Consider the following 26,079-nt stretch of genomic DNA (forward strand, 5'->3'; position numbering starts at 1 on the left):
TTTCTTTTCTATTTAGGATTCTGTCTGTATATTCCTATGTGATCACCCTTTGGAAATTACCCTGGGAACCTAAACAGGTAAATTTAAAAATTAATCCACCTTCATTTTCTCCAATTCATGTAACATAGTATTGTGTGTATGGTAAAAACCAAAGGCTCACATGTGCTACATTTCCAGCCCTGTAACCACTTTTTTTTTTTTGTAACATAGTTTTTGGTATGTAAAGGATATAGCGTTACTAAGATCCAGTTGTACTGTTCCAGTAGGATCTTCCAGAAAAAATTTCCCCTGAAACAGAATTAAGTATAATTTAGTCACATTTTCATAAAAACTAACATCATGAGGAAACAACAAAAAGATTAACAAGTCTGACAACTGACGAGAGAACAGGATATTTGTACACATCATCCCTTTATTAGGTCAGTGAGCTCGGACTAACACTTAATTAAGACTCAGATGCCTCACATGTGCCCTGAGGAATGACGGCTGCATATCCAGAGGTAACAAGAGGGACCCTCACTGTACACTATGAAGCCTCAGCAGGTGCTAAAGTTCTTCTAGGGAACCACTTGCACCTCCAAGAGGCCAGGCAGCAAGCAGCTTGCAGCTGCTGTACAAAAGCCAGTACTGAGGACCTAATTTCAGCCTATGCAAATCGAGCAGCTGGACAAGCCACTCCTTCCTGATGTCTACTCAGAAAGGCCAACACAGATGGAAAGGTCACTGTGGTGAGAATTTTCAAACAGTATATTCCTGTAATCACTGCAGAAATACTCTACAGTACCAACACATCACCGTTCCAAATACAAGTCTGCTGCATTTAAGTTTAACTCACCTCTTTCAACTGGGTTATCATTCCAAGGACAATCACATCTCTGATCTTGCTTGTACTACCCAACAAAGTTTCTATTGTTTTCAGCTAAAAATAAATAAAACAAAGTAAACTGTTATAGATTAAATATATTCTTTTAAGAAACTATTTTTTAAAATAAATAAGTAAATCTGGGTGCATATCAATCAATATATACAATTACTGTATAGTAGAAAATTAGCAAGTTTAATTTTATTCTACAGAAAGCTAAAATACAGAGCTAGGAATGTGGCTTAGTGGTACAGTGCTTGCCTAGCATGCACAAAGCCCTGGGTTCGATTCTTCAATACCACATAAACAGAAAAAGCCAGAAGTGGCGCTATGGCTCAAGTGGTATAATGCTAACCTTGAGCTCAGGGACAATGTCCAGGACCTGGATTCAAGCCCCAAGACTGGCAAAAAACAAGGACGGACGGAAGGAAGAAAGGAAGGAAGGAAAGACGGAAGGAAGGAAGCTAAAATGCCAAATATATGATGATTTAGGTTCCCCAAACAATTACATTAACACAGTCCATTACCAACAACTGAAGCTTCATGATATATCATTCTGAATAATAATCCATTTATTTTTAGAAAGCTTATCAGTTTTGTTTATTTTCAGACAGTGTTTTACTATGTAGCCTAGGGGGCCTCAAACTCATAACCCTCCTACCTACCTGCAAGGATTACAGGTGTGTACCATCACCCTGCTCAACTTTATCTATTTTATTTGGTATTTCCAGAAAATTATCAATTTTAAAGAGATATATTCTAATGTATTTATTATTGTTGTTATTATATATTATTGTTACTATTATCTTGCACTAGTACTAAGGCTTCAACTCAGGGCTTCAAACCCTCCTTATTTAGCAGTTTTCCTTCAAGGCTGGTGGTCTATCAGTTGAGCTACACATCTACTTTTGGCTTTTTGCTGGTTACTTGGAGATAAAAAGTGTGGTGGATTTGTCTTCTTGGGCTGGCTTAAAACCACAATCTTCAGATCTCTTAAGTAGCTAGGATTATAGATGAGAGCCACTGGCACCAAGCTAATTTTATTATTTTGAAATTCTATCATTATTATTTATATTCTCAATATAATTATTAAAGTTTTATCAGAAAGTTAAAAGTAGTAACAAATAAGGAACTATTTAACTTTTTTCTCTCAGTTGAGCAGTGGTGGCTCATGCCTATAATCTTAGCTACTTAAAAGGGTGAAAAAGAAGGCCAAAGAAAGAAGTAGTAACTTCTAGTAGAGATTTACAGAACTCACAAAACAGGTATGGACTTTACAAGGGACATAGCCAAGCTAGTTAGCTGGTTCAGAGTCAGGTCCATGGCTGTAATACAAGCAACTTAAGAGGTGAAGCTCAGGATCCTGATTCAAGGGCAATCCAGGGAAAAACTTAATGAGACCCTATGTCAATATGGTGGCATGCCCCTGTCATGTCAGCTACACAGTAAGTCAGTCTGTGGTCTGTGGCTGACCCTAAGCAAAGGCACCAGACCCTTCTATACCAGTGGTACTGAGGTTTGAACCTAGGGTCTTGAACTTGCTAGGCGGGTGCTCTACCAATTGAGTCATATCCCCAGCCCTTATTAAGCAAGCAAAAACACAGGATTCTACCTGGAAAATAATTAAAGGCAAAAAAGAGTCATGGCTCAAATGGGAGAGCACCTGTCTAAAGAGAAAGAAGACATTGTTTGTTTTCATTTAAAATTCAATGAATTAGAATTAAACAAATATTAAACTTATATACTTACACCCCCAAAATAATTAGGATAATGTTCTAACCTGGAATTTGCTTCCACTTTCATCAGGGTGGGAACCTATCACTGGAGGGGTAAATAATTCATGCCTGTGGGTCCTCTAGAAAAAAAGACATGAATTACTGTGAAGTTGACATTTAAGCCTAAGATTCAGGCTGGAGGTATGGTTCAAATGGTACAGTACTGAGTTCAAACCCTACTACCATCCAAAAAGCAAACACCTATGAAAATTGTGTGATGTTAAACATTGTCTTTAAACTTTCATATACCCAACAAAATTATGTGGAAGGCCACATAATTTAGTAACATAAAAGTATCTAGTAATTTTTTATCCCCATGTTTTTAAATAATTGTTATTATAAAGGTAAAGTACAGACAGGTTGCAGTTTCTAGAAGTTCTTTAAATAAAAACAAATACTTAAATAACAAGTAGAACAAGAAATGTACTCACTGCCTTTCATATGAACCTGTAACCCCTCTGTATCACACTTTGACAATAAAAAAAAATAATAAATAAAAATAACACAAAAAATTTAAAAACATGAGCAGTGAGGCTACTAGAAGAGAAGTATCACCATATAAGATAGTACCGTGAGGGCTGACAGTGTACAGGGCGAGAGCCATAACAAGACCCTAAATGAAACCTGGCTGAGCTGATCCTTTTCTACCCTCCTTGTCACTTCCTCAACCTAAGCTATCACTATATCAGAACTAACAACAATGACTTCTCTCATATGAATCCATCCTGAAATGTGCTGGCAGAAGAAGCTGTGACAGGAAGACTGGTATTACCAGTCTTCTTAAATCAGGAGAACACAGTATCAACTTCTTAGAATCCCATCCAAAGTACTCCCACGATTTGGTTCCCATTTGCCTTTCCAGACTTGCTCATGACTGCTTTCCATTTCCTTTGATGAACCCTTGTCTACCCTGTTATTACCCATATGCCACCAATTCTCTCATGCCCTACCTTATTTTTCTACTGAATATATTATTTGTATGTCTTTTAGAATACAATGAGATTCTACTTTACTTGAAGACAGTATATGAAGTAGGCAAATACTGGGCTCCAGACAGACTGGATTTACAATCTACTTCCATTCAGTAGCTGTGATCTGTGAACAAGTTAGTAAACCTCTCTAGGCTTCAGTTTCCTCATCACTCAAATAAGAATAATGAAAGCATTTATACATCTAGTAGAGTTACAGGATTAATGAGGTAAGTAATGTGTGCTACATACCAAATAGAACACCGGTATACCAAAGTCATGTATTATCTGTTAGCTACTATTCTCACTATCCTCATTATTCAAGGGAAATAACTTTTCGCATCTTATTCCCTCTATTGTTTCAATCACAAAAAAAAAGCTTAGGAATAATTTATTGCATAATTTAAAATTTGTATTGATTTTTTTGTTTTGGTGATACTAGGATTTGAACCCAGGGCCTTGTGCTTGCTAGGTAGGTACTCTACAACTTGTGTGGCATCCCAGCTTTGAATGACCAAGTCTGAAAAACAAAATTTCATCTTTTAAATACCACTGAGATTTCTTAAAGCTGAAACAGTCATTTTTTTCCTCCATTTGACCTATTGTTCCCCACAACTTACCTGGTGTAAAATGGTATAGCGTTCACGATGCAGCTCGGCTTTATCTCTAGCTGTTCCAAACAAATTTGGTGCAGGATGGTTGGTCATTATTAGACTACAAAAACAGAACACCTACTTTTTATTGTCACAAAGATAGAAAGGTAGGCAAAAGTAAAACAAAACTACTTTCTGAGAAAAATGTCCAACAGAAATTAATTTATACATATACTCACGGAAGAAATTTTTTTCTTTCTGAGTTATACACAAAACGTGGAATGTCAAAGGCTCCAATGATATTGAAAATATGGTCTCTGAAAAACACCCCACAAAACAAAAACAATACTAAAAACATGATAACACACAATACAATTCTATGTCAAGCTTAATATTCTTTCCGAATTTTCTCAGGCCATATACTCAATTTAATATAGTGTCAAAAATAACATGGATGCCAGGCGCCAGTGGCTCATGCCTGTTATTCTAGCTACTCAAGAGGCTGAGATATGAGGACAGTGGTTCAAAGCCAGCCTGTGCAGGAAAGTTCATGAGATTCTCATCTCCAATTAACCACCAGAAAACCAGAAGTGGTGCTGTGGCTCAAGTGGTAGAGTGCTAGCCTTGAGCTGAAGAGCTCAGGAAGAGTGCCCAGGCCCAGAGTTCAAGCCCCAGGACTGACAAAAAAAAAAACACACACACACAAAATAAATAATAAAAAAAAACAACATGGAGTTAAAAATTTTAGTTTAAGCACTCTACTTTCATGAAATGAAAATGGGAGGAGGCCAGTGGTTCATACCTACAATCCTACCTACTCAGAAGGCTGAGATCTGAGGATTATGGTTTAAAGCCAGCTCAGGCAGAAAAGTCTGTGAAATTCTTTTTTTTTTTTTGCCAGTCCTGGGCCTTGGACTCAGGGCCTGAGCACCTTCCCTGGCTTCTTCCCGTTCAAGGCTAGCACTCTGCCACCTGAGCCACAGCGCCCCTTCTGGCCGTTTTCCATAAATGTGGTGCTGGGGAATCGAACCAAGAGCTTCATGTGTAGGAGGCAAGCACTCTTGCCACTAGGCCATATTCCCAGCCCCTCTGTGAAATTCTTTTTTTTTTTTTTTTTTTTTTTTTTTTTTGCCAGTCCTGGGGCTTTTTCCCTCAAGGCTAGCACTCTGCCACTTGAGCCACAGCGCCACTTCTGGCCATTTTCAGTATATGTGGTGCTGGGGAATTGAACCCAGGTCCTCATGTATAGGAGGCAAGCACTCTTGCCACTAGGCCATATCCCCAGACCCCCTCTGTGAAATTCTTATCCGCAAAGTATCAGCAGAAAGCTGGAAAGGAAGGTGTAGCTCAAGTGATACAGCCCCAGACTACTGAGAGAAAAAGACAAGCAAGAGCACCAGGTCTGCTGGGAGAACTGGGCAGCCATATGCAGAAAACTCAAAGTAGACCCAAGCCTATCACCATGCACCAAGATCAACTCAAAATGGATCAAGGACCTCAATATCAGACCTGAATCCTTGAAACTACTGAAGGACAGAGTAAGAAAGACGCTAGAACTTATAGGCACAGAAAGGAAATTCCTGAACATAGTCCCAGGGGCACAACAAATAGGGGAAAGACTCGACAAATGGGACTACTACAAATTAAAAAGTTTCTGCACAGCTAAGGACATAGCCACCAAAATAGAAAGACAGCCAACGATATGGGAAAAGATATTTACCAGCACAGCAACAGACAAAGGCCTGATATCGGTCATCTACAGAGAACTCAAAAAACTAAGCCCCTCCAAGCCCAATAAACCTATTAGGAAATGGGCAAAGGAGCTAAAGAGAGACTTCACAAGAGAAGATATAAAAATGGCAAAGAAACACATGAGGAAATGCTCAACATCCCTGGTGGTAAAGGAAATGCAAATAAAAACAACCCTGAGATACCACCTCACCCCAGTTAGAATGGCCTATACTCTGAACTCAGGCAACAACAAATGCTGGAGGGGGTGCGGGGAAAGAGGAACCCTTCTCCATTGTTGGTGGGAGTGCAAATTAGTACAACCACTTTGGAGAACAGTATGGAGGTTTCTCAAAAAGCTCAATATAGACCTACCCTATGACCCGGCCATACCACTCCTAGGCATCTATCCTAAACAGCAAACCCCAAGATATCAAAAAGACATTTGTACTTCCATGTTTATCGCAGCACAATTCACAATAGCCAAAATATGGAAACAACCCAGATGCCCCTCCACAGACGAATGGATCCAAAAAATATGGTACTTATACACAATGGAATACTACATAGCGATTAGGAATGGTGAAATACTGTTATTCACAGGGAAATGGTCAGAACTCGAACAAATAATGTTGAGCGAGACAAGCCTAGAACACAGAAAACAAAGGGGCATGATCTCCCTGATATATGACTGTTAACAAAGGGAGACAGAGAGACAGTAGAGATCAAGTCTGTGAATACTGTATATGTTCTTGATACATTATATATTGTATATATGTCTACCTGACCTAGAGAAGGGATAGAAAAACAGGATGTAAGATATCACAAGAAATGTACACACTGCCCTACTATGTAACGGTACCCTTTTTGCACAACACCTTGTAAACAAATTTGCGTTCAATTAATAAACAAATAATAAAAAAAAAGAGCACCAGGTCTCGAGTTCAAATTCCAGTACCAACACACACATACACAGTGCCATGTGAAGTATCATATTATTGCTATTCCAGCACTTGGAAGGTAGAGCAGAAGGATTATGAGTTCAAGGCCAGCTTGGGCTATACAAAAAGAATTTTAGGCCTGCCTCAGTTACAAAGATAAACCTTATTTCAAAATTTAAACAAAAAAAGTCTAGTTGACTTCTAATTAAGAATGCCACCTACGAATTGGAGCTATGGCTCAAGTGGTAGAGCGCTAGCCTTGAGCAAAAAAGAGCTCAGGGACAGTGCCCAGGCCAAGGTTAAGCCTCACAACCGACAAAACAAAACAAAAAAACAAACTTATTTTAAGCAGGGAGTCAGTGGCTCATAATCCTAGGTACTCAGAAGGTTGAGATCTGAGAACCACAGCTACAAACCAATCCAAGCAGAACAGTCCCTGTAAGACTCTTCTCTTCAATTAACCACTCAAAAACTGGAAGTGGCACTGTGGCTCAAGAAGCAGAGTGCTAGCCTTGAGCAAAGAGCTCAGGGACAGCACCCAGGCCCTGAGTTCAAGCCCTAGAACCAACCCAGAAAGAAAGAAAAAAAATCTATAAAGAATGCTATCTAGCTGGGCATTGGTGGCTTATGTACTCAGGAGGCTAAGATATAAGGGCAGCAGTTCAAAGCCAGCCCAGGCAGGAATGTCTGTGAGACTCTAATCTCCAATTAACCACCAGAATAACAGAAATGGAATTGTGGCTCGAAGTGGTAGAGTGCTAGCCTTGAGAAAATCTCAGGGATAATCTCCAGGCCCTGAGTCCAAGCTCTAGGACTGGCCAAAAAAAAAAAAAGGTAATTCCTATTTTAGGATAATAATTTTTAAACTTCAGTTATAACCACTTCGAATTTCTCTTCTTTATTTTTAGCCTATTTTATTGTTATTATAAAGGTTATGTAGGGCTGGGAATATGGCCTAGTGGCAAGAGCGCTCACCTTATATACATGAAGCCCTGGGTTCAATTCCTCAGCACCACATACATAGAAAATAGCCAGAAAGAGGGAATATGGCCTAGTGGCAAGAGTGCTTGCCTTGTATATATGAAGCCCTGGGTTTGATTCCCCAGTTCCACATATATAGAAAATGGCCAGAAGTGGCGCTGTGGCTCAAGTAGCAGAGTGCTAGCCTTGAGCAAAAAGAAGCCAGGGACAGTGCTCAGGCCCTGAGTTCAAGGCCCAGCACTGACAAAAAACAAAAACAGAAACAAAAAAACAAGGTTATGTATAGAGGGATTACAGTCACATAAGTCAGGCAAAGAGTACATTTCTTTTTGGAAAATGTCACCCCTCCCCTCACACTCTCTCAGTCTTTTCTTTCTTTTTTTTTATTATTCTGGGAGTACAGGGAACAGAAGCTTGAACTCAGTACTTGAAATTTGCCATAGGTGCTTTCCCACTTGAGCCACGACCTCAACCCTTTTCGCTTTCATTGTTTTTTTTAATATGCTCATGCTTTTTCCTTGGAAAAGTCTGGACCATGATCCGATTTATTGGCCTCTAGAGTCTGAATGACTGGCATACACCATCACACCCAGTTTCTCCATTGAGATGGTGGTGTCTCAAAAGCTTTTTAGCTGGGCTAGCCTAAATTGCTATCCTCCTCAATTTCACTTTCCCAAGTACATTTTTAATTTCTATCAATGGTTTTAGGAGTATGTCAATGTACCTACTATGTTAAATTAGTTTGCAGGATTAAAATTAAAACTACTGAATTTCTCTCTTTTTTAAATTTTTTCTGGTAATAGGTTTTAAACTCAAGGCCAGGGCGCTGTCCCTGAGTTTTGTTGCTCAAGGCTAGCGCTCTACCATTTTGAGCCACAGCACTTCTTTTTTCTTTTAGCAGTTCTACTTAGTTCTGACTGGAAAAAGATAATTATTGACCAAAATATCTTCTCAGATCTTTCTTGCCTCAAGTTGGAAACTTGAACTGTAAAGTTAAAACTTTTTCTGCCTATTTTCTTGGATGCTTTCCTCCCAGTTATTTCCCACAAATTTCTAAGTATCATATACAAAATAAGAAAGGAAAAGGAGACTCCCCTAATCATTACTATATAAATTGCTAAGCCTAAAAACATGACACAAAGTGAAAGAGTCATAAAACGACTCTTGCCATTTGCAATGGGACATGGTTAAGTAATTGAACTTCTCTAGGTTCAGTACTTTCCTAAGAGAAAAATAAATTTCTGATATTCAACTCATTTAAAACATAAAGAACAGAAAGTCAGGTTGGCTGAGTAAACCAGCAAACACTAGGTAGCTCACCTTGGGAAAAATAAAATAAGTTCTTTAATAATGAGAGTTGGGTGACCACCAGTGATGCATGTCTGTAATCCTGGCTACTCAGGAGTCGGAGAATTGAAGAATTAAAGTTCAAAGACAATTCAGACAGAAAAGCCCACTAGACTTTCTCTCCAAAAAACCAGCAGAAGACAGGGGTGGAGGCATAGCTCAAGGGGCAGAACACCAACCAAACAAGCAAGGTGAGCATTTACAAGGGCCCAAATTCAAACCCCAGTACCAGGAGCAAAATACATACATACTTACATACAAATGAAAGAAATAAAGGAAGGTTATAATGCAGGCTATCACTTTAAAAGAAACAGAAATAAGAACAGCTACAATGTAGAAATGTTGATCACTATTTTCCCTGAAGAAATATTTTATTCACATACATAGTTTCATCAACTGACTGGCTGCATTCCTGAACCGCTGCTTCCACTACAGATCGTTCAATCATGTTTGATGACACTGAAAAGACAAGTTCAAAATTAGAACAATAACAAAACAAAGGCCCATGTTGAATATCTTCATGTCCATGTTTTACAATTATAATACTTTCATATATAGCTAAATGCTTTCATTTTATAAGCATTTTATAAATATTGCTTGCTCTGTGATATAAACATAGTTATAAAAACACTCTGTAAACTACTGATTTCAATAAGGCTATAGTAATTATACAATCACAAGTGCTATGTTTTATTAAGTGTTGGAGTAATAATAGCAGCTACTAGCTCAGTACTTTACAAGCTTTATTCTACTAGACCGATGTTCTATAACACTGATGTTAGCATTCATATTTTAGATGTAGGAAATGTTCAACTTTAAGAAGTTGATTAACTACATAGCAAGAGGGAGTACGAAGCAACACAAACTCAGTCCTGATTCTTTTTTTTTTTTTTTTCCTGTGCCAGTACTGGGGCTCAAACTCAGGGCATGGGCACTGTGCCTTAGCTTTTTCACTCAAAGCTGGCACTCTAACAGTGGAGCCACAGCTCCACTTCCTGTTTTCTGCTGGTTAACTGGAGATAAGAGTCTCATGGACTTTTCTCCCCAAGCTGGCTTCAAACATTGATTCTCAGATCTCAATGTCATGAGTAGCTACCATCACAGGCCTGAGCCACCTGCATCTGGCTGTATTTTTAATTCTTATACTCTTTATTCTTTGACCAGATCAATTGGAATAAACTGGATTCTTTTTAAAAAGGAAAGGCATACCTAAAATTCTGACTTTAGAAGAGAAAATGAGATATTGTAAGTAACATTTTCTCCTCTGTCATGGAACATGTTGGAGATACCTAGCATCTATACAACTTGTGAGTGAGCCAAACCTACTTCTATACTTCAGAACACTAGAAACACTGGACTTTTTTCTTCAAAGAGAAAGCCCAAGCTGGGCACCAGTGGCTCATGCCTGTAATCCTAGATATTCAGGAGGCTAAGATCTGAGGATCAAGGTTCAAAGCTAGCCCTTAAGACTCCTATCTACAATTAACCACCAAAAAGCTGGAAGTGGAACTGTGGCTCAAGTGGTAGAGGGCTGTTTTTGAGCAAAAAACGTTCAGGAAGGTGAACATCAATTGTTCACACTTGTAATCTAGCTAATCAGGAGGCTGAGATCTGAGGGTTGTGGTTTGAAGCCAACCTGGACAGGAAAATCTGTGAGACTCTTAGCTCCAATTAATTACTAAAAATTCCAGAAGTGGAGAGTTGCTCAAGTGGTAAAGCATTAACCTTGAGGAGAAAAACTCAGGAATAGTGCCCAGGTCCTGAGGTCAAGCCTCAAGACAGACATAGAAGAGAGAGAGGGAGAGGGAGGGAAACAGACAAGAGAGACAGAGTGAGCCCATGCTTATGGTATCAAATGAAGTATATTTAACCAAAAGAGACCAAAAAAATGAGAAAGGATGTTCTCCCCTAACCAAGTAAAGAACAGTATTAAGTGTGCAGAGAGATTAAAGTGATTGGAGACCACAGCAAATACGAAGTTAGAGAATGATGGTTGTGATAAGTCCCTAGGAGGATAGGAAGCTGCAACAACATGGTCCCCCCTGAAGAATACTCAGGAGGCTACAACTGAACTAATATCTTGGGAAGAAATATTGCCAGACATATCTCATAACACCAGAAGATCTTAAACACTAAATCCTCAACTTCTACTTAAATCTATAAATCTGAGGATACAGAGCTATACTCACAATTTAAGAGTTATCAGAAAATGCTACCTACAGGGCTGCTTTTCAACTGCATCAATGATCTTTTCCAGGGTGTCTTCAAGCTCTAATTCATTCACAGATTGAAGCGCTTCTGTGAGGTACTTAGTAGCTTCACTGGAAAAAAAAGGGGAAACACAGGGGTTGGATTCTAATCAAGATACATTGCAAGCATATGTAAAAGTGTCATAATAAGACGATGCTATAAATCCTTTTTTTTTTTAAAGATAAGCCATGTCATTGGTCACTGAAAGCAAAAACTAGCCAACTAAAAAAATATGCTAAAAAAATAGCCAACACTCATCAGTCTGGCATTGAAATTAAGATCTACTAATCCCCTTCCTTCAAACATTACTCACCTTTCCTACACTTTCTGAGTAAAAACATCCTTCTGTCTCCTTACTACTAACACAACTTGTTTTTCTCTTTTCTTTTTTTGGTTGATAATGGGGCTTAAATTCAGGGCCTGGGAGCTGTTCCCGAGCTCTTTGCTCAAGGTTAGCACTCTACCACATTGAGCCACAAAGCCATTAGTTTTCTGGTGGGTAATTGGAGATAGTCTCAGACTTTTCTGCCTGGGCTGGCTTTGAACCTTGATCCACAGATCTCAGCCTCCTAAGTAGCTAGGAGCCACCAGCACCCGGCACAACTATTCCTAAAACCCAAATCACATTCTTTTTTCTGAGGAGCCATCGTGTACCTGCTGCAATCTGCCTTCATTTTGAAATGAGTAAAAATAATTTCTATGTATCCCTTGAATGTGACACCTCATATTAGCCCTGTAATATTTATTACCTTACATTTACAGCAAAAATTTGTCAGCCTCCATGTCACATGCCATATCTGAGTATAACAGACACTTGTATAACTGAAATTGCATTTACTCGAAGTACTTTCCAGTAATTTCATCAGTTTTTAGTTATAAAGTTAGGACAAAAGGCTACAAATAAACTATAATATCTGAATATAATCACCATTCAAGTTACATTCATATTTGAAAAAATAAACGCTGCCAAATAATAATAATAAAATAAGCCAACAATGGTGTCGCTTCAAGTGACGGGGCATTTGCACCGCGAGCCTGCCACCCCAGGTTCAGTGAGGTGTGTTGGAGGGGGAGATAATTGTAACAAGAGCACTTGGAGCTGTTCACTGTGTAGGTCCTAAAAAACTTGGGTATGTCCAAGAAACCAGACACTGGGATATTGTAAAGGAACCCTTTTCAGATGCACATTTTGAAAACATGCTTAAAATGCATGCAGTTTGAAATAGCTCGTAATGCCAAAATGGGAGGGTCTGCAGCAATGCAAAGTGGCCGCAACTGCATGTACGTGTTCTTCCCCAAAGCCGCTGACTTGACATCTGAGAGCCGGCAGAGAAGCAGCGCTGCTTTCATTCGCAGACAGAGGCAGAGGAAGAGACCTGCGGGCCGAAAGCTGCCCGAGTCAGGGGCTAGAAGCCCGCTACCAAACCGATCGCCGGGCCGGAGAGCTCGCCCCAACTGGAAGAAACCTCAAGATGGCACTTGCTCCACTTTTTAGGGGATCATGTAAGGTGAAGCCCCCACTCTGCGCGCGGGGGACAAGCTGCCCAGACAGACTTACCCTCGGAGTAGCAAGCCGCGCAGCTTGAAAGCCGAGAGCGCTCGGCTCCGCACCCGCTCAGGCGCCATGTTCGCGATTTGGCGCCACAGCAGAGGCCCCGCCTCTTCCGGGTAGAGGCCCCGCCCCCGTCCGGGTGGGAGGACTTTCTGCACAGGAACCCCGCGCTTAACCGTCCTTTGCCAGAGTCGTCCCCGATCCTGACACTCTGGACCACCTGCGCCCCTCCACTGAGGGGAGACGGGACCGGCGGGAGCATCCTTCCCTGGTGTCTGGTTGGGGATGCGCTTCTCTTGGCCCACGTTTGTCATTGAATCATTCAGGGCACACTGCCCTGGACCTTCCCGCCTGCCTTGTCGGCTTTGGAAACAATGTCCCATGGCTGGATTTTTTGCAACATGTACAAGTTGTTTTATATCTCCCTCAAACTCATCCAACCAGCATTTTAGTTGGATTTTTCCTACACACCAGGTGCTGTCTGTCATGGTACTTTTTTTCTTCTTTTTTTGGTGCCTGTACTGATGCTTTGAACTCAGGGCCTAGGAGCTTTTATCACTCAAGATTGGCACCCTACCACTTGAGCCACAGCTCTGATACTGGCTTTTTTTGGTAGTTAATTAGAGTCTTAGGGCCTTTTCTGCGTGGGATGCTCTCGATTGCCGTCCCCAGATCCTAACCTCCTAAGTAACTAGGATAACAGGCATGAGTCACTGGCACCCAGCTATAGTCATAGCAAATTAAATTATATTGCGGGGTTGTTCAGAACTGTCAAATTAACTGTTGTGCTTCTTTTTCCACAATAGATTCATCTTACAAGTGAGAAATGACAAGTGGTGTTGCTAGATAGGTCTTGAGCTGTTATTCTGATTCCAGCAGTTAGGACAGTTGGGTTATTTCCATATATATCTTTACCTTATATTTAGATGCATACTTTAAGGAATTGCCAAATAGTTTCCCATTTTTACTCAATTAGCAATAAATGAGAATGTTAGGATTTGAATATGAAGTGCCTCCTCCCCAGCAAAAAAGACTCACATATTAAAGGACTGGTTCCTAACTGTTGGTGCTATGTGGGGGATTACAGAAATTTCAGGAGGTAGGTGCTAGCTAAAGGAAGGTGGTCATGGGAAGTGAGTGTCCTTAGGCTCACAGTAATGGAGCTGTCCTGTCATGGACTAAAACCTCTGAAACTGTGAGCCTAAATAAATACTTCCTATTGTTGTGTTTTCTCAGATATTTTACCACAGTGATGAAAAGTCAGACTAACACAAGTCTTCCCTCCTTGCTTCCATGGTGGCATATTCTTCTGGTAGTTACTACTAAAGATTCTTCTTATCTTCCTTCCACAGAAATGTTTATATTCCCAAAACCTATGGCATCTCACTCTACACCTCTTCCTTAGGAAATCTTATCCATGGCAGGAGCTCCTACAAAACTGCGTGTACAGTGGTGACTTCAACATCTTCATTTCCCAGCTAAACTAGTACTGAGCAACATTTAGCAAAATTATGTATGAATTATCCCTCTGATCCAGCGATTCAACTTCTACAACTATACTCCTAAGACTTTTTGTAAAACTACAAAATAGCTTACACATGTTTCCCTACAGCATTATTTGTGATATAAAACTGGAAATAACTAACAACATGTCTATCAGGACTATAATAAATAAATAATCACAACATAGTTACTCAAATGGAATACTGTGAGGCTGTCCAGAAAATGAGATTACTACATACTGATAGGGAATTATGCCTGAAAGCAGGCATTATTGTGTAAAAGCAATAAATAACCAGTGTTTCCTTTTGTATAAAGCAAAGGAAAAACATTTGCCTCTGTGTATTTTTATGTATTATAAACAATGAAAAGGACCAGGTGCTGGTGGCTCATGCCTATAGTAACCGTGGCTACTCAGAAGGCTGAGAGCTGAGGATCCAAGTTCAAAGTTACCCTAGACAGAAAAGTCCTTGAGACTCTTATCTCCAATTAACCATCAGAAAACCGGAATGGTGCTGTGGCTCAAAGTGATGAGTATTAGCCTTGAGCAGAAGAGCTCAAGGACATCACCCAGCCACATGGCCGACAAAGAAAAAAAAGGGGGGGGTATCCTTGTACTGGGGTGCAGCATGAAGAGCTCTTGGAAAAACTGTCTCCAGCCTAAAACAAGTAAGTGGAGCGAGATATGATGAGACACACAAGTAACCCAAGCACTGGAAGGCCGTGGCAAGAGGATCACCAGATGGAGACAGGCCTGGGCTATAAATTTAGACCTACAAGTTTCTCTGTAAATTGTTAATATTTTAAAAATAAAACAAAATCCTTACACGCAGGTTAATAAATCACAGGGGGCAATCACAAACTCCCCCAAATGTAGGACAGCTATAGCAACATAAGAAAACTAACTCACTGGGCAAACCAGTGTCTTAAAAGAGAAGGGAGGGAAAGTATGGTAGGTTAACAGACTTAAGAGAAGTTCTCAGAGTGACTAGTGACCAGCAGCCATGCTGCTACAAAACCAACTACAGAAACCCCTTTGGGGAAGGTCAAGGTCCGGGAAAGGCCCCAGCGCGCTCGGGGCCTCCGGGAGAAGCCAGGCCAGGCCTTCCCGCCCCGGCCGACACCGTCGCCCAGGGCCGGGCCACGCTCGCCAGCCGCTGCGGACGGCGCAGCCGCGCAGGTTGCGCCTGCCCACAATCTGGACCCTCGACGCGTTCCGTTGTGCGTGCCCGAGTCGGGAGCGCGGAGCGGCAGCTCGGCGGGCTGGGCAGCGGCGCGCTGGCGACGGCGCGGATGGCGGACTCGCAGCTGTTCTGCGTGGCCGAGGAGCGCAGCGGCCACTGCGCCGTGGTGGACGGGAACTTCCTCTACGTGTGGGGGGGCTACGTGGTAAGGGGAAGAGGCGGGACGGGGCGGGCTCGGTCTGCAGGGACGCCGAGCGCCCGCCCATCCCGGCCCCGGCCCCGGCTCCGGCCCCGGCCCCGGCTCCGGCCCCGGCCCCGGCTCCGGCTCCGGCTCCGGCTCTGGCTCCGGCTCCGGCTCCCGCTCCCGAGATGGGCTCGCGTCCAGGCGGCCCTCCCCCGAGTCTGGGGCCTGGGCCGGCGCGCCCGGACTCCCGCGTCCCGGCGGCCCGCGCCCACCCTCCCACGTCCCTCCACGCCGGCTGAACGCCGTGCCGCCGTGGCTTCCGCGGTCTGAGGCCTTTCCCCCTGGTTCCTGGGCGCTCCCTTCTCCCCACCCGCCACCCTTAGGTGGCCAGGAGCCCCCGGGCGGTGTCAGGCAGTTGCCGCGTCATTCCTTGCCCTTAAATACCGGCGCCCACTTAAAAACATTGTGTACATGATATTTGCTTTTTTGTTGTTGTTGTTGCGGTTATTGGCCACGGTGGGAGTCGAAATAAAATGCCGAAATCACTGCAGCAGTTAAATTATCTCTTAGGTATCCTAATCGTTATTCTTTGCTAATGGATAATTAACGAATCCCGCACTTCAACAAGTTAGACTTGTATTAGCAACAATAAACAGAGAGTAGTACGGTAGTTCGTATTACCATGGAGGTTAGAATGTGTGTTTGTTTTGTTCCTGTTGGATCAGGGGATCGGAGTAACAATTGTAAAGCTGGAAAACAATTCAGGAATATATGCTAATCCTTTTAGTCTACAGATTAAGGGGGGGGCGGGGAAAGCCATGGAAACTACTGAAACTAGATCCTACCTCTCCGGACATACTAGATGACAGACCAGGAAGGAAATGGACTCGCTGAAATAAAGTACATACTATGTATGCTAGTAATTCCCAGATCCAAGTGGGACTTTGTTTGTGTGTTTCTTCTTAATTTAGTGCAGTATGGGAAAAATCAGAACTAATCTTTGAGTGCCTACCGTATTTAGGATGTGCTAGGAATTTTCACGTCCCTAATCTTAAATAATCCTCAATGTCACTGGTAGAGTACCTAAATCTCCACTGGATAAATAAGGACAATGAGAATAACTTCAATGGCTTGTTGACATCAAGGGCAGCAGATTACAACCTGTGAGAGATCTAAAGGCTGTGTTCTGTTTGTTTTTTCACATTTCCATCACTTGTTCTTGGTGAAAAATAAATATAGTGATTGTATGTGCAAAAATATTTAATTTTTTTCCTAGTTCTTGAAGATGCAGAGACACCAAACTTCATCTTTTTTTTTTTTTTGGTGCCAGTCCTGGGGATTGAAGTCAGGGACTGGGCACTATCCCTGAGCTCTTATGCTCAAAATGAGTGCTCAACTACTCGAGCCACTTCTGGCTCTTTTTTTCTTTTGCCAGTCCTGGGGTCTGAACTCAGGACCTAGGCACCATCCCTGAGCTTCTTTTGCTCCAGGCTAGCACTCTGCCACTTGAGCCACAGCACTACTTCTAGATTTTTCTGTTTATGTGGCACTGAGGAATTGGACCCAGGGCTTCATGCATGCTGGGTAAGCACTCTATCACTAAGCCATATTCCCAGCCTTTTTTTTTTTTTTTTAAGATTATTGGAGATAAAGGTCTCACAGACTTTCCTGCCTGGCTGGCTGGCTTCTAACTACAATCCCCAGATCCCCGCCTCCTGAGTAGCTAGGATTACAGTTGTGGGTCACAGGATCCGGGCTTCTTTTTCTTTCTGAGGCTGATATGGCTGTGTAGTCTGCCTTAACCTCCCAGGTGCCAGGCATGTGGCACCACACCTAGACTTGATTCTTTTTTTTTTTTTTTTTGTGGCCAGTCCTGGGGCTTGGACTCAGGGCCTGAGCACTGTCCCTGGCTTCTTTTTGCTCAAGGCTAGCACTCTGCCACTTGAGCCACAGTGCCACTTCTGGCCACTTTCTGTATATGTGGTGCTGGGGAATTGAACCCAGGGCCTCATGTATACGAGGCAAGCACTCTTGCCACTAGGCCACTAGGCCCAGCCCTAGACTTGATTCTTGATATTCTAAAAGTTATGTGAAAATTACTTAAAATAATAATTTTATAAAATCTCATGTCTGTGTAGATTCACCTTATACTCATAAATGAGACACATCTATGGTTCATTAGGGCCTGTAAATGAAAGAGTCTAATGTTTTATATCATGTTTCAAACTTTTATTTAGTAATTGTACAAAGAAGTTACAATTGCATAAGTAAGGTTATGAATACAATATTTCTTGGTTAGTGTCACCCCTTCCATTGTTCTCCCCCAATTTTCTTCCTCCCATCCCTACCCTCAAGTTACATAGTTCAATTTTTAATAATGTATATTGGTATGATGACTGCATTTGCTCATCCTTCCTCCACTTGTTTTAATCTTAAAAATTATGTAATTGGCTCATGCCTATAATCCTCGCTATTCAGGAATCTGAGATCTGAGGATCACAGTTCCAAGCCAACCTGAGCAGGAAATTCCATGAGACTATAATTAATGAACAAAAAGCCAGAAATAGAGCTGTAGCTTAAGTGGCAGAGTGCTAACTTGAGCAAAAAAGCTAAGGACAATGTCCAGGGTCCTGAGTTCAAGCCCCAGTACTGGCACATGCACGTATGCACACATGTACTTGATGAGACTCCACTTCTTTAGGTGGCAGTTATGGAATGAAAATACTTGAGTGTTCCCAAGAACAGAGATACTATAAGTACCACCCCACAGGGGCTGAATCTATTCCTTTTTAACTTTTCAGGATCCATCAGCAGTTAAATAATGTCTAAAGCAAAAGTGGAAGGTAAAAGAGTAGTTTCTTGTTACTTCCCAGGTACTTGGGAAGCTGAGACCTGGAGGACTGTAGTTGGAGGCCAGCCTGGGCAGCAAGGATAATGAGAAATCCCCACCTCTCAAACTAAAGCTGTGTGTCTGCCACTCCAACTTCAATTGGGAGAATTGAAGTCACAGGCCAAGTACAACAGTTAAGTCTGCAAGAGCTGGTCTCTATGGAGGGCAGCTAGAAATGGTGATCTCAGCCACCATGATAGAAAACCCAAAGTAGGTAGATCACAACCCCTCAGGAAAGAAGACCCTATCTCAAAAATAATCAGCCTTTGTGCTTGCCAGTCACTCGTGCCTACTATATAGGAGACAGATCTGGAGGGTTGGGGTTCGTGGAAAGTCAGGACAGGAGAGTCTGACATGGAAATGTCCAAAATAACTAGCAAAAAAACAGGCTGGAGAGGGCTGGGAATTGGCTTAGTGGTAGAATGCTTGCCTAGCATGCCAGCCCTGGGTTCGATTCCTCAGCACTACATAAAGAGAAAAGGCTAGAGTGGCACTGTGGCTCAATAGGCAGAGTGTTAGCCTTGAGCAAAAAGAAGCCAGAGACAGTGCTCAGGACCTGTGTCCAAGCCCCAGGACCGGCCAAAAAAAAAAAAAAATATATATATATATATATATAGCAGGGTGGAGGTGTGGCTTCAACGATAGACCTCCAGCTTAGCAAGTACAGAGCACTGATTTCAAACCCTAGTACCACCACTACCAAAAAAAGAGAAACAAAAAAATGGCATATGGTGAGAAAAATAGAATCCTTCCAACAATTATTTTAGAAGTGAAATACCTTCTGAACAAAAGATAGGTAAAATACCCGGGAATCTGGAGGTATTTTAGCAGTCAGTAGTTAATAATGACCAGATTGTCCAATTGTGATTGTTTGGATGACAATTTCTTCCTCTTCAAAGCAATGTTAAAATTAACATATCTTAAAACACCTGCCTAATGTACTTATTTAGTATATAAAGTGCTAATTGTTGAGCAAATTTTTGGTGCTTTTGGTTTTGGTTTTTGGCAGTATGGGGTTTGAACTCAGGGTTTTGTGCTTGCCTGGCAAGTGCTCTACTACTTGACCATGCTCTTGAGCTAATTTTAGAGAACAGAGTGTCTGAAATCATCTCTAGTGCCAAAGGAAAATATGTAGTAAATTCTAATTTGTACCAGAATATTAGTTTGCTCTTAGTTCTTCTGTATCTTTTCCACATTACTGAAATTAATGCAAACATTAGTGCTACTAGTAGGATCATTTGATGTTAATTAAGTAGTTTCCCCAAACTTTAGAGAAAAAGCCAGTGTCTATATGTTTATGCATTTCTCTTACCATGTTAATCATTCAAACAAGTTCTATCTTCCTAGTACAATTGTTTTAAAAAATAATTTGTGGGCCTGGGAATGTGGCTTAGCTGTAGAGTGCTTGCTGAGCATGCATGAAGCCCTAGGTTCGATTCCTTAGCACCACATAAACAGAAAAAGCTGGAAGTGGAGCTGTGGCTCAAGTGGTAGAGTGCTAACTTTGAGCAAAAGGAAGCCAGGGACAGTGCTCAGGTCCTGAGTTCAAGCCCCAGGACTAGAAAAAAAAACAAAAAATGATTTATGTAGCTGAATGATGGTGGCCCACACCTGTAATCCTAGCTACTCAAGAGGCTGAGAACTGAGGATCATGGTTCGAAGCCAGCCCAGGCAGGAAAGCCCAGTAAACTACCAAAAAGCTGAAAGTAGAGCTGTGGCTCAAGTGGTAGAGTGCTAGCCTTGAGCAAAAGAAGCTCAGGGACAGTGCCCAGGCCCTGAGTTCAAGCCCAAGGACCAGCACCAAAAAAATAAGAGATGTGTGTGAGTACAGGTGCCCATGTACCAGTACTGTGGCTTGAACTCCAGGCCCTGCACTTTGGACACTTATGGCTGGTGCTCTACCACTAAAGCCATACCTTCACTTCCTAGAAACTAATTTTTTTTTTTTTTGGCCAGTCCTGGGCCTTGGACTCAGGGCCTGAGCACTGTCCCTGGCTTCTTTTTGCTCAAGGCTAGCACTCTGCCAACTTGAGCCACAGCGCCACCTCTGGCCTTTTTTATATATGTGGTGCTGGGGAATCGACCCCAGGGCCTCATGTATAAGAGGCAAGCATTCTTGCCACTAGGCCATATCCCCAGCCCCTCACTTTTTTTTTTTTTTTTTTTAACAGTCTGGGATATGTTGTAATTCCTGAAAAGAAACCAATCTAAGACAAAACCTTAGAAACTAATTTTTAAGCATTACAAAATCAAAGGAGAAATGACAAATAGGAAAATACTTGCAACATTCATGATAGGAGATTCTATAATTTAAAAAAATCTTCCCATGGAAAAATGAGTAAGAAATGTAATAGGAACCAAAGAAACCTGGTTGAAAATAATGTGTGTGGGGTGGGGGTGTGTGTGTTGGTACTAGGACTTTGAACTCAGGGCTTTATGCTTTCACTTGGCTTTTCCTCTCATGAGCCACCAGTGACCAACTTAACTGAGTCTTCTTCTTCATTTTGCAAAGATTGAAAAGAATTTTGGAGAAAAAAGTCGGGAAATGAATTATAACTGTGCTGTTAATGGGATTGCACATGTATGTAACCTTTGTGAGGGGAAGGATAGCAGTTGTTCAAAAGCCACAAATATATGTTCTTTTATATTTTATTGTTATTATAAAGGTGACCTACAGAGGGATTACAGTTCATGTTCTTTTTAAACCTAATAGTTCTACTTTATATATCCCAAGGTGGTTACATAAGACATCTAAGACATATGACTGACTTTTTTTAAATGCCCAGAGTATATAAACCTGTCACTATTTGTGATATTCATTCCCCCCAATGAGTGATTTATCTGGGTATTTATTTTGATTCATTGCCTGACTACCTCCTAACAATCCCCATGGAACATAAATTCTCCTAAGATAGTTTGTTGTATCCTCTGTCTAGAACTGGTTATAGCTCATATTTGGTACTCAAGAAACACAAATTTTGCATGTCAGGTACTTTTCCAGCCTTACTTGCAGCCATTTCATGAGTAAGTAGATTGACCCCTGCTGGTTAGATTCATTTATACTATGTCCTGGGGCTTGAACTCAGGGCCTGAGCATTGTCCCTGGCTTCTTTTTGCTCAAAGCTAGCACTCTACCATTTGAGGCACAGTGCCACTTCTGGCTTTTTCTATATATGTGGTGCTGAGGAATCAAACACAGGGCTTCACGTATATGAGGCAAGCACTCTACCACTAGGCCATATTCCCAGCCTCACTCATTTATACTATGTTTGGATTCAAGAATAAAGAGGTAGGGCTGGGGATATAGCCTAGTGGCAAGAGTGCCTGCCTCGGATACACGAGGCCCTAGGTTCGATTCCCCAGCACCACATATACAGAAAACGGCCAGAAGCGGCGCTGTGGCTCAAGTGGCAGAGTGCTAGCCTTGAGCGGGAAGAAGCCAGGGACAGTGCTCAGGCCCTGAGTCCAAGGCCCAGGACTGGCCAAAAAAAAAAAAAAAAAGAATAAAGAGGTAGCTGAAGGCAGAGGATCAGGTCAGTAATCCTAGCTCCTCATGAGGACTGACATTTTAGGAAGCCTGGGCTGTGTACCTGTCATCCAAGCTATGCTAGAGGCTGAGATTGGAAGAGAAATTGGGAGGCTTTCCATACTAAGGCAAAAAGTGTTAACAAGACCCGTCTCAACAGACAAAGCTGGGTGTATTGATGGCCTGTTCTCTCAGCCATAGTGGAAAGCATGAATAGGAGGATCACAGTTCAGACAAGCCTGAAGAAAAAGCAGGATCCTACACTCAAAAAGAACTGGAGGTGTAGCTTTGGCAATAAAGTACCTGCCTGGCAAACTCAAAGCTCTGAACTAAAGCCGTAATGATGCCAAAAGATAAGGATATAAAATTTGGGGCTGTTAGAGGATTCTTAGCCTGGCAATGATTTTGGAAATTCAGATTCCCCAGCATAAAAGGCATTGCTACAAGCTTCAATGTGGTGCTTTTAGCCCTTGTGGTTTTAGATCTTGCTCTTTCCATAGTCAGATGCTGATTCTTCAGCTTCCCAGTAATTCTGTGACCTATTTAATAGTCATTTCTGGGAAATGCATTTAGTTAGCTTTAAAACTTGAAGTATATATGCCAAAGAATGTATGCAATAAGTATCACTCAGTGATAAGTATATGTTTACTTGCCAGGATAAGAAACAGATTACCATCAGTGCTTTAAAGGCTTTCAGCTCCTTCCACTCCTTCTCCAACCAATGACTACATTCTTGAATATTCTGTGGTACTGGGGTTTGAACTCAGGATCTTCTGCTTGCTAGGCTAGTGCAATACCAATGAGCCATACCTGCTGCCCTTCGTATATATCTTCTAAATCACTTTTTTCTTTTTCTTTTTTTTTCTGAGACCAGGACTAGAACTTGGTATCTGTTGCTTATGCTCATTGGATAGTGCTCTACCACCTAAAGCACACCTCCAACCCCTGGATCACTTTTTCTTTGTAATTTTATCACACACATATATCTTTAAACATATTGTTTCATTGGGAGTTATAGTATGTTTTCATGTTAGGACTCAATTATTATTTTTTTAATGTGTACAGTTGCTAGGGCTTTAACTCAGGGCCAGGGCTCTGTCCCTGAGCATTTTTGCTTAAGGCTAATGTTCTACTACTTCAGCTACAGCTCCATCTCCAGCTGTTCTGGTGCTTAATTGGAGATAATAGTCTCACAGACTTTCCTGTTCAGGCTGACTTCTAACTTTAATCCTCAAATCTCAGCCTCCTGAGTAAATTAGGATTAGAGGTGTTAGTTATTGACATGTTGCTTAATTACTTTCATTTTTAGATGTATATATTGCTGGTATGCACTTATATAACTGTTATTTTGTGTCCATTCTAATTTATCAGTGCCTGTGCTAAATACTTCGTTAAATATAAACAATATTTATTAAATATTTGAAAATCATCCTTAGATCCAGCTATGTAACATATATCCTGTATGATATTCTGTTGTGTAAATTTACAGTGAATTATTTATTCATCCCATTATTAGTGAATATTTGAATGTCTCCTTGCTTTGTTTTTGGTTTTATTGTTGTTTGTGCTAATCCTAGGACTTCAACTCAAAGACTAGGCATTGTCCCTGAGCTTTCACACTCAAGGATGGTACTCTACCACTTGAGTCACATATCCACTTGTGATTTTTTGGTGGTTAGTTAGAAATAAGAGTCTCACAGACTTTCCTGCTGGGGCTGGCGTCTAACTTTAATCCTCAAATCTCAGTCTCCTGAGTAGCTAGGATTATAGGAATGAATCACTGGCACCTGGCTATAAAAATAACTTTTTTTTGGGGGGGGGGGTAGTCCTGGGGTTTAAACTCAGAGCCTGGGCACTGTCCCTGAGCGTTTGTGCTCAAAATTAGAGCTCTACCACTTGAGCCACAAGTCCTCTTTTTTTTTTTTTTTTGTCATGGGGCTTGAACTCTGGGCCTGGGCACTGTCCCTGAGCTCTTTAGCTCAAGGCTTGTGCTCTACCACTTGAGCCACAGTGCCACTTCCCATTTTCTGGTGGCTAATTGGAGATAAGAGTCTCAGGGATGTTCCTGCCTGGGGCCGGCTTTGAACCACAATCCTCAGATCTCAGCCTCCTGAGTAGCTAGGATTGCAGATGTGAGCCATCAGTGCCTGGCTCTTTTTTTTTTTTTTTTTATAAAATAAATAATGGGGGCTGGAAATGTGGCTTAGTGGTAGAGTGCTTGCTTAGCATGCACCAATCCCTGGGGTTCTATTCTCAGCACCACATAAACAGAAAAAGCTGGTAGTGGTGCTGTGACTCAAGTTATAGAGTGCTAGGCTTGAGCAAAAAGAAGCCAGAGACAGGGCTCAGACCCTTGAGTCCATACCCCCAGGACTGGCAAAAAAAAAAAAAAAAATCAGAAAGGAGACCTAAAAAACATTGGGACTAGCAAAGTGGCCTAGTTGTAGAGTGCTTGCTTAGCATGCACGAAGCCCTGGGATTCTATTCCTCAGCACCACATAAACAGAAATAGCTGGAAGTATCGCTGTCGCTCAAGTGATAGAGTGCTAGCCTTGAGCAAAAGAAGCTTAGGGACAGTTCCCAGGTCTTGAATTCAAGCCCCAGGATTGGCAGATAGATAGGTAGGTAGGTAGATAGATAGATAGATAGATAGATAGATAGATAGATAGATAGATGAACATTAGTATAACATGCCTTCTATTATACATAACAATATAATGTTGGTTCTTTTTTTTACTAATTTGTATCAATTCTTTAAATATATAGTTGTATGAATCTAATCTCTCTTCAGTTTGAAGTTCTTATTTGTACTTTCCTCAAATATATTCTGTTAGCCAGAATTTATTTGTATTTTTCATTTTTAATTATTATTATAAAGGTGATATACAGAGGGAAGGACTTACTAATTTTAATGTAATTTTGGTATTTTCATTAGTACTTTGTGTTTTCTCCATCTTATTTAAGAAATATTTCCTCATGTGGAGATTAAAAGATGTCCAGTACTGTCTCGTAAACACTGGTTTTTTATTTTTATATATTTATTTATTGCCAGTCCAGGGGCTTGAACTCAGGGCATGGGCACTATCCCTGAGCTGCTTTTGCTCAAGGCTAGCACTCTTCCATTTGAGCCACAGCACCACTTCCAGCCTTTACTGTTTATGTGGTACTAAGGAATTGTACCCAGTACTTCATGCATACTTAGGCAAGTACTCTTCCACTAAGCCCTAAATCTTTTTTTTTTTTTCCTAAATCTTTTTTAATCTGGTTTTTTTTTTTTCTCTTGTCTGGTTGTTTGGCTTAGAGAGATCCAGTTGTCCTGTTTTCCATATAACTTGTCACCCTTGTGTAACATGTTACAAAGTTCCCCTTTTCCCTACAAACCTGCAAAACTCATATGTCATACATCAAGTTTCCATGGAAAAATGGCCTGTTTCTGGGTTTTATCTTTGTGTGTCTGTGTCAGTAATGGGGCTTGAATTCAGGGCCTGACTACCGCCTCTGAGCTTTTTTTTCAAGGCTAGTTTTAGTGCTCTACCACTTTGAGCCACAGCACCACTTTGCAGTTTTCTTGTGGCTGATTGGAGATAAGAGTCTTACAGACTTTCCTACCCCAGCTGGCTTTGAACTGAGAACCTCAGATCTCAGCCTCCTGAGGATTACAGACATGAGCTACCCAGCTTCTGTATTGTTTATTTCATTGAACTGATCTGTTTATTCTGGAGGCACATCACACTATCTAAATCATAATAGGTTTTTTTAGAGGGCTGCTGGGGTAGTAAAATCCCCATCACTACTCAG

General features: G+C 41.4%; 2 protein-coding genes across 6 annotated transcripts in view; one reads left to right on the forward strand and one right to left on the reverse strand.

Moving 5' to 3' along the window:
- The window catches only part of Pole2 (DNA polymerase epsilon 2, accessory subunit), a 34,189-nt gene extending 21,099 nt beyond the window's left edge, over nucleotides 1-13,090 (reverse strand). The window contains exons 1-8 of one of the 3 annotated variants that reach the window (XM_048362278.1): nucleotides 13,004-13,090; nucleotides 11,416-11,516; nucleotides 9,579-9,654; nucleotides 4,438-4,515; nucleotides 4,226-4,319; nucleotides 2,643-2,717; nucleotides 836-919; nucleotides 232-288 (exon numbers count right to left, since the gene is read on the reverse strand). In XM_048362278.1, the coding sequence (XP_048218235.1) occupies nucleotides 232-288; nucleotides 836-919; nucleotides 2,643-2,717; nucleotides 4,226-4,319; nucleotides 4,438-4,515; nucleotides 9,579-9,654; nucleotides 11,416-11,516; nucleotides 13,004-13,071 (633 nt within the window). In that variant the 5' untranslated portion in view covers nucleotides 13,072-13,090. Of the gene's footprint in view, nucleotides 1-231; nucleotides 289-835; nucleotides 920-2,642; nucleotides 2,718-4,225; nucleotides 4,320-4,437; nucleotides 4,516-9,578; nucleotides 9,655-11,384; nucleotides 11,517-13,003 lie in introns of those variants that run through there. The other 2 variants (XM_048362280.1, XM_048362279.1) reach the window with 2 other exon arrangements.
- A 2,545-nt stretch (nucleotides 13,091-15,635) lies between these two features.
- Nucleotides 15,636-26,079, forward strand: part of Klhdc1 (kelch domain containing 1) — a 51,065-nt gene continuing 40,621 nt past the window's right edge. For 2 of the 3 annotated variants that reach the window (XM_048362284.1, XM_048362285.1), the window contains exon 1: nucleotides 15,636-15,886. In XM_048362284.1, coding sequence (XP_048218241.1) covers nucleotides 15,791-15,886 — 96 coding nt within the window. In that variant the 5' untranslated portion in view covers nucleotides 15,636-15,790. Of the gene's footprint in view, nucleotides 15,887-16,058; nucleotides 16,436-26,079 lie in introns of those variants that run through there. The other variant, XM_048362286.1, reaches the window with a different exon arrangement.

Source organism: Perognathus longimembris, chromosome 14 (assembly GCF_023159225.1).
Source record: "Perognathus longimembris pacificus isolate PPM17 chromosome 14, ASM2315922v1, whole genome shotgun sequence".
Lineage (NCBI taxonomy): Eukaryota > Metazoa > Chordata > Mammalia > Rodentia > Heteromyidae > Perognathus > Perognathus longimembris.